At 37.2% G+C, this 11,446-nt stretch overlaps 1 protein-coding gene across 1 annotated transcript; it reads left to right on the forward strand.

Moving 5' to 3' along the window:
- Nucleotides 1-1,752: 1,752 nt before the first annotated feature.
- On the forward strand, nt 1,753-3,532 carry LOC102412417 (cytoplasmic dynein 1 light intermediate chain 1). The gene is given in 2 exon segments (XM_006067813.4): nt 1,753-2,955; nt 2,958-3,532. Coding segments are annotated over 2 exon segments (1,569 nt in total). The 5' UTR covers nt 1,753-1,782; the 3' UTR covers nt 3,354-3,532.
- Nucleotides 3,533-11,446: the final 7,914 nt, after the last annotated feature.

Raw genomic sequence — 11,446 nt, forward strand, 5'->3', positions numbered from 1 at the left:
ATTTTTATCAGTTTTGAGGTAAGTGCTTAGGTATTTTTCAAGAACTTATTTTTGGCTACCACTCTATATGTATTTAAATGATAGGTTTAATGATTATATTTTCTAAAAATTGTGTTTTGTATGCCATTTTATGATGTTTTTAGGTTATTATATTTGAAATGTATTTATATGTAGTTTCTCTATTTTAAAACGTTTGTTAAACTTGAAAATTTTAAAGAAAATACCCATCCTAATACCCATATTTCAATATTATGTGAGGTGAAATACACTCCTATTTATATTGTCATTTTATCCTAGTTTTGGAATTAGGTTGTAGGGTATTGATTCTAGGAAATGCGTTAGGACTTTCTTTATGTCTTAAAATATATTCAAGTTTTCTATCCCATTTCTCTAAGCTTTTTAAGTGGAGGAGTACATAAATTAGATAAAGTTTGATGGTTTTATTTTCAAATCTATATCCTTACTAATTTTCTTTTGCTTGCCCTATCAGTTTTTGATAAAATAATTTTAAATTTCCTCTCTGTGATTGTGGATCTTTTTTTTTTTCATATAAAAGCAGTTTTTTGTTATTTTTTGCTTTAAAAATTCAAATTTTAGGTGGTTATGTGTTTTTTGTTATTTTTTGCTTTAAAAATTCAAATTTTAGGTGGTTATGTGTAAGTTCAGGAATGTGATATCTTCTTGGTTGATTGTTCCTTGTATTGTTACTTATAGTGACTCTTTAAATGATATTTTGGACTCATGTTAATATTTTAAGCCTATATTTTTTTAGTTTAATATTTTCTTGGTGTATCTTTATATTCTTTACTTTCAAACATTATAGTTTTGTTTTAGATTTTCTTTTGTTAGCAACATAAAGATGAAATTTATTTTTGTGACATATTCTGAGAATCTCTCTATATGTAAACAATCTGTTCAAATGCTTATTGATATATTTAGACTTATTTTTTACCATAGTACTTGCCTTTTTATTTATCACCATTAATCTTTGTATTTATATATTTTCCTTCATTATGTTGGATTGAAAGAGTTTTACTGCCTTTTAATCCTTTCCTGATTTGGAAACTATGGACTGTATCCTATTCTTTTAATAGTAATGCTTAATTTTTCATGTATGTACATAGTATGTAATTTTTCTGACAATGCCTGTAATTACTCAGTATTTCTATCTTTCTTCTGAATATCTTATAACTTTTATCCACTGAACACCAATCTTGTAGTTGTTGCATAGGTTGTTTCAACTTTTTTCAAAGCTAAGTTTTTTTAAGAGTTATTAATTTGCAGAAATACGTTGTAAATTTCAGAACTCACCATTTTTGTTAAATCTCGCACCTTTCCGTAGGTTTACTTATCTTCTAGCTAAAATTCATTCTTTTAATAGTATTTTTAGAGGGGACATATGGTGAATAAATTTACTTAATTTTCATAGAATGATAAATATCTTTATTTTGCCTTTTTATAATAGTTTAGCTAGAATCCTAGGTTAACATTCACCATCTCTTAATATTTCAAAAAAGTCGTGCCATTGTTTTTGGCATTAAGTATGTTATTGAAAAATTTGTCTTTAGGTTGTCATTCATTTGTATTTATTCTGTCTTTTCTTACTGAAAATTCTAAGCAATTTTCTCTCTTGATATTTAAAAATTTCAATATATCCAGGTATGTTTTTATTTATCCTATTGAGAGTTTGTGATACATTTTTAAATGAAGGGCTCATATTTGTTCAGTTCACAAAAATGTTTAGATTTTATCCTTTTAAATATTGCTTTTCGCCCTACCAAGATGGCGGCCGTGGGGCGAGTCGGCTCCTTCGGTTCCTGTCCGCCAGGATTAACCGCGACTTACACAGGCGGCCCCCTAGCCAACGAGCTAGCGTCGGGCAACGGCGGCGCCGCGGCAGGCGACGACGAGGACGGACAGAACCTTTGGTCCTGCATCCTCAGTGAGGTCTCCACCCGCTCGCGCTCCAAACTCCCCGCGGGGAAGAACGTGCTGCTGCTGGGTGAAGATGGAGCTGGAAAAACAAGCTTAATAAGAAAAATTCAGGGAATAGAGGAGTACAAGAAAGGAAGAGGATTGGAATATCTGTACTTAAATGTTCATGATGAAGACAGGGACGATCAAACAAGATGTAATGTATGGATCTTGGATGGAGACCCATATCACAAAGGCCTCCTTAAATTTTCACTGGATGCCATTTCTCTGAAGGACACTCTGGTTATGCTGGTTGTTGACATGTCAAAGCCTTGGACTGCTTTGGATTCTTTACAGAAATGGGCAAGTGTTGTTAGAGAACATATTGACAAATTGAAAATTCCTCCTGAAGAAATGAAAGAAATGGAACAAAAGTTGGTGAGAGATTTTCAAGAATATGTTGAACCAGGAGAAGATTTCCCAGCTTCCCCTCAGAGAAGAAGTACCGCGTCACAGGAGGACAGGGATGACAGCGTGCTCTTGCCTCTGGGTGCGGACACGCTCACACAGAACCTGGGCGTTCCAGTGCTAGTGGTGTGCACAAAGTGTGATGCCATTAGTGTGTTGGAGAAAGAACATGACTACAGAGATGAGCATTTTGATTTTATTCAGTCACATATCCGGAAGTTTTGTTTACAGTATGGTGCAGCACTTATATACACTTCAGTAAAAGAAAATAAAAATATAGATTTAGTATATAAGTACATCGTCCAGAAACTCTATGGATTTCCTTATAAGATTCCTGCTGTTGTTGTGGAAAAAGATGCAGTATTTATTCCAGCAGGGTGGGATAATGATAAGAAAATAGGAATATTACATGAAAACTTTCAAACGTTAAAAGCAGAAGATAATTTTGAAGACATCATAACTAAACCACCTGTCCGAAAGTTTGTGCATGAGAAGGAAATTATGGCGGAAGATGACCAAGTGTTTCTTATGAAGCTACAGTCCCTTTTAGCAAAGCAACCACCAACTGCAGCTGGAAGGCCTGTGGACGCCTCACCAAGAGTCCCAGAGGCTCCCCTCGAACACCAAACAGATCTGTGTCATCCAACGTTGCTAGCGTGTCACCCATCCCTGCTGGGTCAAAAAAGATTGATCCAAACATGAAAGCTGGAGCTACAAGTGAAGGTGTCCTGGCAAATTTCTTTAACAGTTTGCTGAGTAAGAAGACTGGCTCCCCAGGAGGCCCTGGTGTTGGAGGTGGCCCTGGAGGTGGGGCTGCGGGCGGAGGCGGCGGTTTACCATCGTCTGCCAAAAAGTCAGGCCAGAAGCCCGTCCTGTCAGACGTCCATGCGGAGCTGGACAGAATCGCACGGAAACCAGTGACAGTCTCCACTACCACACCTACATCTCCTGCGGAAGGAGAAGCTTCTTGAAGATGCCAAATAAAGCCATTTATTCACTTTCTGGGATAATGTAAACTTGCCTCTGCCTTCTCCTTCAGAAGTGGGATTAGGGAGCTGGAGTGCTTTTTCAGATGGACTAAATTTATGTCCTTTTTTTGTGTGTGTGGTTGCCCATTTTTTAATAAAAGGGAACTATACAGAAAAAATTATTCTACACTATGTAGGATTGCTGTTTGCATCGCCACTTTGCATAAGAAAGTAATTTTGGATTTTGAAAAACTCAAATTTATAGATGTGAAATACAGCCATGGGATCATATTCTGAAGGCTACTTAAAACATCTAGGAGGGTTTGGGAAGGGCAGAAAAATAATACGCTTTGGGCATTTGACTGACTTGGAAGTCCAAGCTTATTTTAGTTAAGACTGTTAAGAAATCTTTTAAAGAATTATGTAGTAGTTTTGCTGGAAAAGGATGATCAGTTGTCAGATTTTCCACCCCACCGTAACTATACCACCACACATGGAATGTGCTGAGAATCCTGTCAGGTAGCGTTGGATACACTAGTCACTGTCTTAATCCATGGTCCTATAAGTTATCAAAATGTGATTTAGAAACTTTGGTCAAGATTTGTTTCTTTAACTGAGAAGAAAAAGAAAGCACACTGCCTGAATGGATAAAAGAAAAATGCAGAGGTTAAAATGTAAAGAGGTATAACAGTCTGGATTTGTCTATATCTATATATATATATATATTTACCTATATATATATATATGACTCTGCCTTAATATACCCCTTTTATGTTTGTGACTTTCAACTGTAATCAGTTAATAAAGTATTTATTCTCTGCAAAAAAAAAAAATATTGCTTTTCCAACATTAACACACTTGCATATTTTTTGTACTGCTCCAACAGATGTATGTGTTGGAGACACTCAATTTATTCTCCATGTCCATTATCTGTTTTTTCAGTGGAGAGTCCCTGAGACTCTTCACTGAGACTGACATCCTGACCACTCAGGGTACTTATGGACCAGCTTGCCAGCCGATGGGACCAGACCCCGCTGCTGCAACTGGGACCCTTTTGTCCCTGGTCTCCTCCTGGCATGGACGACAGGTCAGAGTACCCTGACCAGGTAAAGAACAAGAGACTTTACTGACCTCTTTCTCCTTCCTTCTCTCTTTCCTCTTCTTAACCCTTCCTGTCCTACCTTTTTTTTTTTTTTTCCTCATCTCCCTCTCCTGGACTCAGGAGTCCAGTTGAAGGACCTCAGCCTGAGCTGAGAGTTGGAGGCCTATCACCTTCACTTGGCAGATAACTTGAATTCTGGTTCTGTTCTGGTCTGGTTTCTGGTTTGAATTCTGGTTCCATTCTGGTCTGGTCTGGTTTCTGGTAGGGCTGAGTTCCAATCCTCCCTTCCCCAGAGCTCCAGGGTAAAGTCTGGTAACGCCTGGGTATCTGCAGGTGGCAAGAGACATCTATAAGGCCACCCCTTTTGACCACCCCCCCACCCCGCCTTCCTCCCCTTCTGCTTTCAACCTGGCCTCCATTCCTCCCTTTGAAATCTTTGAAGACCTGAGATATTTTCATTTACTCTGTTCATACTTGGATCTGAAGTTCTGCGTCTCTATAGGAGGTTTTCTGAGAGACTGCAATCTTGTATTTTAAGGAGTGTCTGATTAGGATGACTGGGCATGTGTGTGTGTTCTGTGTTGTGATTTGTGATGGCCATTTTGCTTTGTGTGGCTGCCATTTTGTTTAGACCTGCTGCCATTTTGTTAGAGCTTGATTTTCTCTCCCTGTGCCTTGAGATCAGGCCTCTCAGAAATACTAATCTAGACCATCTCTAATTCCTGAGACTAAGGGGAAAATGGGAAGAAGCTTTTAAAATTTTTATTTATTCCAACTGTTATTTATAAACTATTGAATTTTATATTGTAATATCTGATTCATGACTAAGTTTAGAAAATGAAGTTAAATCTTGCATTGAGGCTGTCTGGATATGTGTGTGTCTCAGTGTGTGTCTTTGTCTCTGGATAATATTATTGAGATTAATTAGTAAATGTGCTCTATTTAACTGGCTTAAAGAAAAGTAAGTGCTTACAAACCAACAATTACAAATTAAACTAAATGAATTTCAGGTTCACGTGAACTGGAAAATGTTCAACATTGAATTATTACCTGGTAATACAGACATGTCTTTAGAACCATCAATAGGTAAAATACTTCTGTTGTACCTGGATTTACTAGAGGTCAAATAAGACTATATTCTATCGATTGCAAATTTGTTAACAAGAAAAGGAACACAATGTGGGAAAAACTTTTAAGGGAAGTGTTTTCGGTAAAAGAAGGTATGAAAAATGGAAAACTGCTGAAATAAGTGAGTTATGCATCATGAGGGGTTTTCCTGGTAGCTCAGCTGGTAAAGAATCCACCTGCAATGCAGGAGACCCTGATTTGATTCCTGGGTTGGGAAGATCCCCTGGAGGAGGGCATGGCAACCCACTCCAGTATTCTTGCCTGGAGAATCCCCATGGACAGAGGAGCCTGGCGGGCTACAGTCCTTGGGGTTGCAAAGAATCAGACATGACTGAGCAACTAAACAAGCATATTTGCTGCATTTTGGGGAAATTCCTCAGAGCTATCTTCACATTTATTCTCTTTTCTATTGTAGCCACTGTAGACCTTGTTGCTGCTACTGCTAAGTCGCTTTAGTCGTGTCTGACTCTGTGCGACCCCATAGACAGCAGCCCACCAGGCTCCCTCATCCCTGGGATTCTCCAGGCAAGAACACTGGAGTGGGTTGCCATTTTCTTCTCCAATGCATGAAAGTGAAAAGTGAAAGTGAAGTCTCTTAGTCGTGTCCAACTCTTAGCAACCCCATGGACTGCAGCCAACCAGGCTCCTCCATCCATGGGATTTTCCAGGCAAGAGTACTGGAGTTGGGTGCCATTGCCTTCTCCGAGAGCTTATCCTGTCTGTATTATGTTATTTCAATGGCTATTCCAGGATTTTCTAATTGTATTTTAAAATGATTCTTTTAAAATATCAACTTGTTTGTGTTTCATTTCTTTCTGCTTCATAATTCTTTGCCTGTTCTTAGTAACATCATTCCTTCATTAATTTTTGTGTGTGAGGCAGTTCATTTTCTTCCAGAGTGAATTTATGTACTGAAGTTTGATCTTAAAGGCTACTTTTATAGCATTTAGATGGAGTTTGGAATTTAATTCAGAGAGAAGGTTACTTTTGTTTGTTCTCTCTCTCTCTCTTGCTCTTTGCTCACATTTTCCTGCCTAGTTATTTTGAAGCTGTCTTTTTCAGCCAATCCTATCCCTGTGGAATGGAACAAGATTTTCTATTACAGATTACAAGCCTTTGGTTCCAGAGTAAATTGAGACTATCACAGTTCCTGCATAGAGCCACTGGAAGATTTTGTTTTCTCCCTGGGACTTTCTTTTATTATTATTTAGGATTTTCTTCTTCTTTCTCCTGACTTATATCCACTATGTCCTGGTTTCCATGTCTTAACTCTTTTTTGGTTTACTCCCTCATTTTAGTGAATCATTACCTTTTTGGGAAAGAGTACATGTTCTGAAAATGTATTGATTCTACTCACATGCTTAATTGATAGTTTGGTTGTAGAACCCTATGTTGGAAAAAAAATTGAAAAGTATTTAAAATTTGAAGGTATTACTTAACTTTTCTTTAGCCATTTGTGTTATCATTGAGGAATCTGATTCTATTTTTATTCCCAATATTTTGTATGTGACCTACTTTTTCTCTTTGAAAGATTTTAAGCTTTTTATACCCTGATTTTCTGAATTTCACCATGATTTATCTTGGTATAGTCATTTGGGTGAGCATTCAATGAGTAATTTCAGTGTAAATTCATGCCCTTCAGTTCTGGGACATTTTCTTACATTTTTAATATAGTGATTTCTTCTCATTTCTCTTTTCTCATTTTCTGGAATTCCTGTTAATTGGATGTTAGATTTTAATTTTTAAATATATTTCATTTTTCACTTCTAAATTTTTTTCTGTTGGGGGGAAGTTTTTACAATTTTATCTTCAAACTATTTATTAAATATTTAAGAGCATTCTTTTAATTTTCAAGAGTGCCTTCTTGGCCTTGGGATATTCCTTTTTTTATAGTATTTCTGCTCTTCTTTCACTATCTTTTCTTATATATCTGAGTATAAAATAGTGCTTTTGTTTTGCTTTCTTCTGCCTGCTGCATTGTCTCTCTTCTGTTACTTTTTCCGTTTGGTTTTTTGTTGTTTTTTTTTTTACCAAAAAATATTTCTTTTTAAAAAATCTATATTTGGGGAGCTTTTTATTAAATTTCTTACTATCCTTGGCTCCCTAAAGTTTTTATATTTAAAGGCAAGGTGCTTGAACATTAATTGGATTGCTTATTGATTAGTGGGCTTTATTGAAAGAATCTAAACGTCAATCTCGGTGAGCATTTTTCTTGAATTTTTACATTTCTTTGTATCCCTGGGTTGGGAAGATTCCCTGGAGAAGGAAAGGTAGTACTGAATCTCCAACAACAACAAAAAGAAAAAAGGAAAACCCTATACTTTTATTCTTTTAAAATTTAAAATAGTGAAATGTACTATTCATATAAAAGAGTATACAGAGGAGTATATATAACATATATATGTACCAGGTTTGTTCTTACAAGAAATATAATTAGCTACCTTTCAGTTCCCTCTTTTAATTTTTCTAAGGCCTTGAGTTATCTGTACCCTCTGTTCTGTTACCCTCAGGATACAGAGCTTCTTAGAATTTTATATAATTGGGGACAGGAAAAGGTGCCCTAAAATATTTATGTAAGGCCAATATAGTTTATATAGTTTAACTTTTCTTCACAGTCAAATATTCTATCCACTGAAACTAAGAAAGAGGGACTTTAATATCTTTAATAAAAACTTAATAAAAATAGCAGCATATCCAAAGTGTTGGTCATCTAGGAAGTATGAGTTGCAAGGAAACTGGCAGGGATGCCTACTCCAGCAAAATCTTTCTCATCACCTGTGATAGTGTCTGAAGTCCCACATTTGTATTTGCTCTGTTTAATCATGGAATCTTTTAGATATTCAAGATTCTCCCTTCCTACTGGTTACTCCATGAGGGGTCATGTCTTTTTTTTTTTTTTAACATTCCAGTAAAACTTTATTTACACAGACACGTAGACTGGATTTGATCCGTGGGTTTGCAGACCATGCACTTGGCTGTAAAGAACCTTGAAGCCATCAAAACTGGTTGCACAGGTGTCCCAAAGATTGATAAGGGCTCCATTCTGTCCCCTCCAAGAAGGACAAAAGTCAAATTTTATTCTAATTATTTTGTATGGTGCTTTGGTGTTTTGATGTGCTTTTGAATGAGTGATCTCAATCCTCACTTTTGTCCCTTCTCCCCTCTTTCTGTGTATATATATCTCTAAATGTTTCCCATTCTTCTTCATTCTTTCCCTTGAACTCACCGAATTGGGTGATTTTAGAGTGAGGCTCGGAGAAGGCAATGGCACCCCACTCCAGTACTCTTGCCTGGAAAATCCCATGGACAGAGGAGCCTGGTAGGCTGCAGTCCATGGGGTCCAGAAGAGTTGGACACGACTGAGCAACTTTACTTTCACTTTTCACTTTCATGCATTGGAGAAGGAAATGGCAACCCACTCCAGTGTTCTTGCCTGGAGAATCCTAGGGACGGGGAAATCTGGTGGGCTGCTGTCTATGGGGTCGCACAGAGTCGGACATGACTGAAGCGACGTAGCAGCAGCAGCAGCAGCAGCAGAGTGAGGCTCTTCCACATTCATCCTTGCTAAAATCCTGGCTTCCTTTTAGGGCCCTCATCTATACAGGGTAAGAGGCAATGTGCACTAGTATAAAGAGCACTTCTCTGGATCATTAGGCAGAGCATACCACCAGATTGCTGTGTGACTTTGAGTAAATTACCTAGCCTCTCTGAGCCTTCCTTTGCTCATCTATCAAATGAAGGAGTGGTTAGTAATCTCTAGAATCCTTCCAGCTCTAAGCTTGTGCATTTTAGGAAGCTACAGCTTAAACTCCTGACAACTGTTTGAAGTAATTAAATAGGATGTCACTCACAGACCTTAATGAAACTGCCAGGAGGCCACAGAAATTAGTCACATGATCTTCTGTAGTTGGCACCCTTCTGAAGCTGGGTGGGTAGGGTTACCAGCTAACTTCAAGAAATCTGAGAGCATATCCCACTAAGGGGAGAAAAGGAACACAAATGACTCCAGGAGGGGTTATGTCTTATCATTAGTACAGTTTCTGGCACATAGTAAGTGTTCAAGGAAATATCTGCTGAATAAATATTAAGTTAACAAACTTTGCAGAGGACATTGGGAAGGATAATACTTGAAGCTCATGTTCAACTAACACTTGTTTGATAATTGAAGAGAGTAATAAACCTATAATTTTTTAACCAAGAAATGTGAGCACTTTAAGCTAGATCATCCAGGCTGTTGGTATCTCTATTTTTCCAATTCTGGTTGCACTAGATTTTTGTAGGTAGGAGTTTGGACTTAGAGATCAGCAAAATAGGGAGACAGTCATTTTAAAGAGAAATTTTCTCTTTAAATTAATACCGTTTATTTCTTTAATTATGAATGTAATAGTTATTTGTATAATGCTTATCAATTACTAGAAGTGTGCTTACGTTTTTGTAAATGCATATATAACCTTGCTATCCCTAGAGTGAAATTTAATTTCCACTATATATTAACTGTCTTCGTGAGGTACAAAATATTCCAGAATCCTTTCTTAAGCTGTTTCAATATTCTCTATATTCTGACTCACTCTTTTAACCATCGTCTTTCCTTCCTGTTTCCTTCCCTTTTTGTGTGCTAACCTTAACGTTCTAAAAAGAGGGCAAGAGTGGATGGTGGTTGTGTGATTCAGATGGAAGAAGAAAATATGGAAGAAACAAGTTTGGGATCGTATAAATACACAATCTAATTCTTTCACAACATGCAGATTTGCAAGGTTTTTTAGGTGAATATATAACGCGAGTGAAGTTATAATGTGTGTACTTCAGAAAAGAGGAGTGAACTTTTTTAATGTGAAAAAAGGCAAAAAATTACATCAAAACACAAAATAACTTCATCTTCCCAATTATCGTCTTTTTTGCTATTAGAAAAACCCTAGCTTCTCTTTCCTCTGTGATGTGTGCCCATGTCTGACCTGTATGAAAATTAAGATGGGTGAGAGGAGGACAATGTTTAACACAAAATAAAATCCACGTTGTGAACATGTTCTTCATTCCATATTGGCATTCCTTTCTGTATCTATGGAAGATTTCTGTTTGTGTTTTATACAGGCATACTGGTAGAAGATACATAAACACACCGAATGTGTACTACCACTCATTTGCTTTTTCCAGGAGGAATCATGTAGACTAGTAGAGAGTGATAAGAAAACTCCTTAAAGGCAAAAGGAGTATTCCACAGAATACATTTTTATTAAAGGATGGAGACAGTCTTGTGCTACGGTTACATGTCGATGTTTTCAAAGCATACTCTAAGAGGATGAAAAATGTTTACAATAAAGATTTTTAAAGGTGTTTTTTTTTTTTAGTCATAAGCAGCAAATGTACTTCTTCATAATGTATGGAACACAAAAGACAGGAAGCAAAAATTCGATCGTAGTATCACTTTTACTATTTAGGCATATCCCTCCGCTCCAGTCCGGTTATTATTGTTATTTTTTTCGTTTTTAAAAAGGCAGTTTCCGCCATAAAAACCTCCACCCCCTCCTGAGGAAAGTAATTTATGTAAAAAAGTGAGGCCAATTAATAGGCTTAATTTCAGAAATCCACTAAAGGACACAAGAGCCATATTGGCCCCTGGGGTAAACCTAATCATATTAATTGACCTCTTTGTCCAGCCCTATGTGGGGGAAGGATTCCTTTGATGGGGATGAGAGACTTTCTTGTTGAACGCTGGTTTTCAGATGCCTTATTAAATATGTCATGGTTGGGGTTGACTATGTCTTCCAGAGCTGCTTGTAGCAGCTTCCTTCATTGACATGAGCTGCAATGGCTGCTACACCCTGCGTGCCAAAAGCAAAGGGTGGGGGAGACGCCATTTGCAAAGCCG

This window comes from Bubalus bubalis, chromosome 23 (genome assembly GCF_019923935.1).
Source record: "Bubalus bubalis isolate 160015118507 breed Murrah chromosome 23, NDDB_SH_1, whole genome shotgun sequence".
Classification (NCBI taxonomy): Eukaryota; Metazoa; Chordata; class Mammalia; order Artiodactyla; family Bovidae; genus Bubalus; species Bubalus bubalis.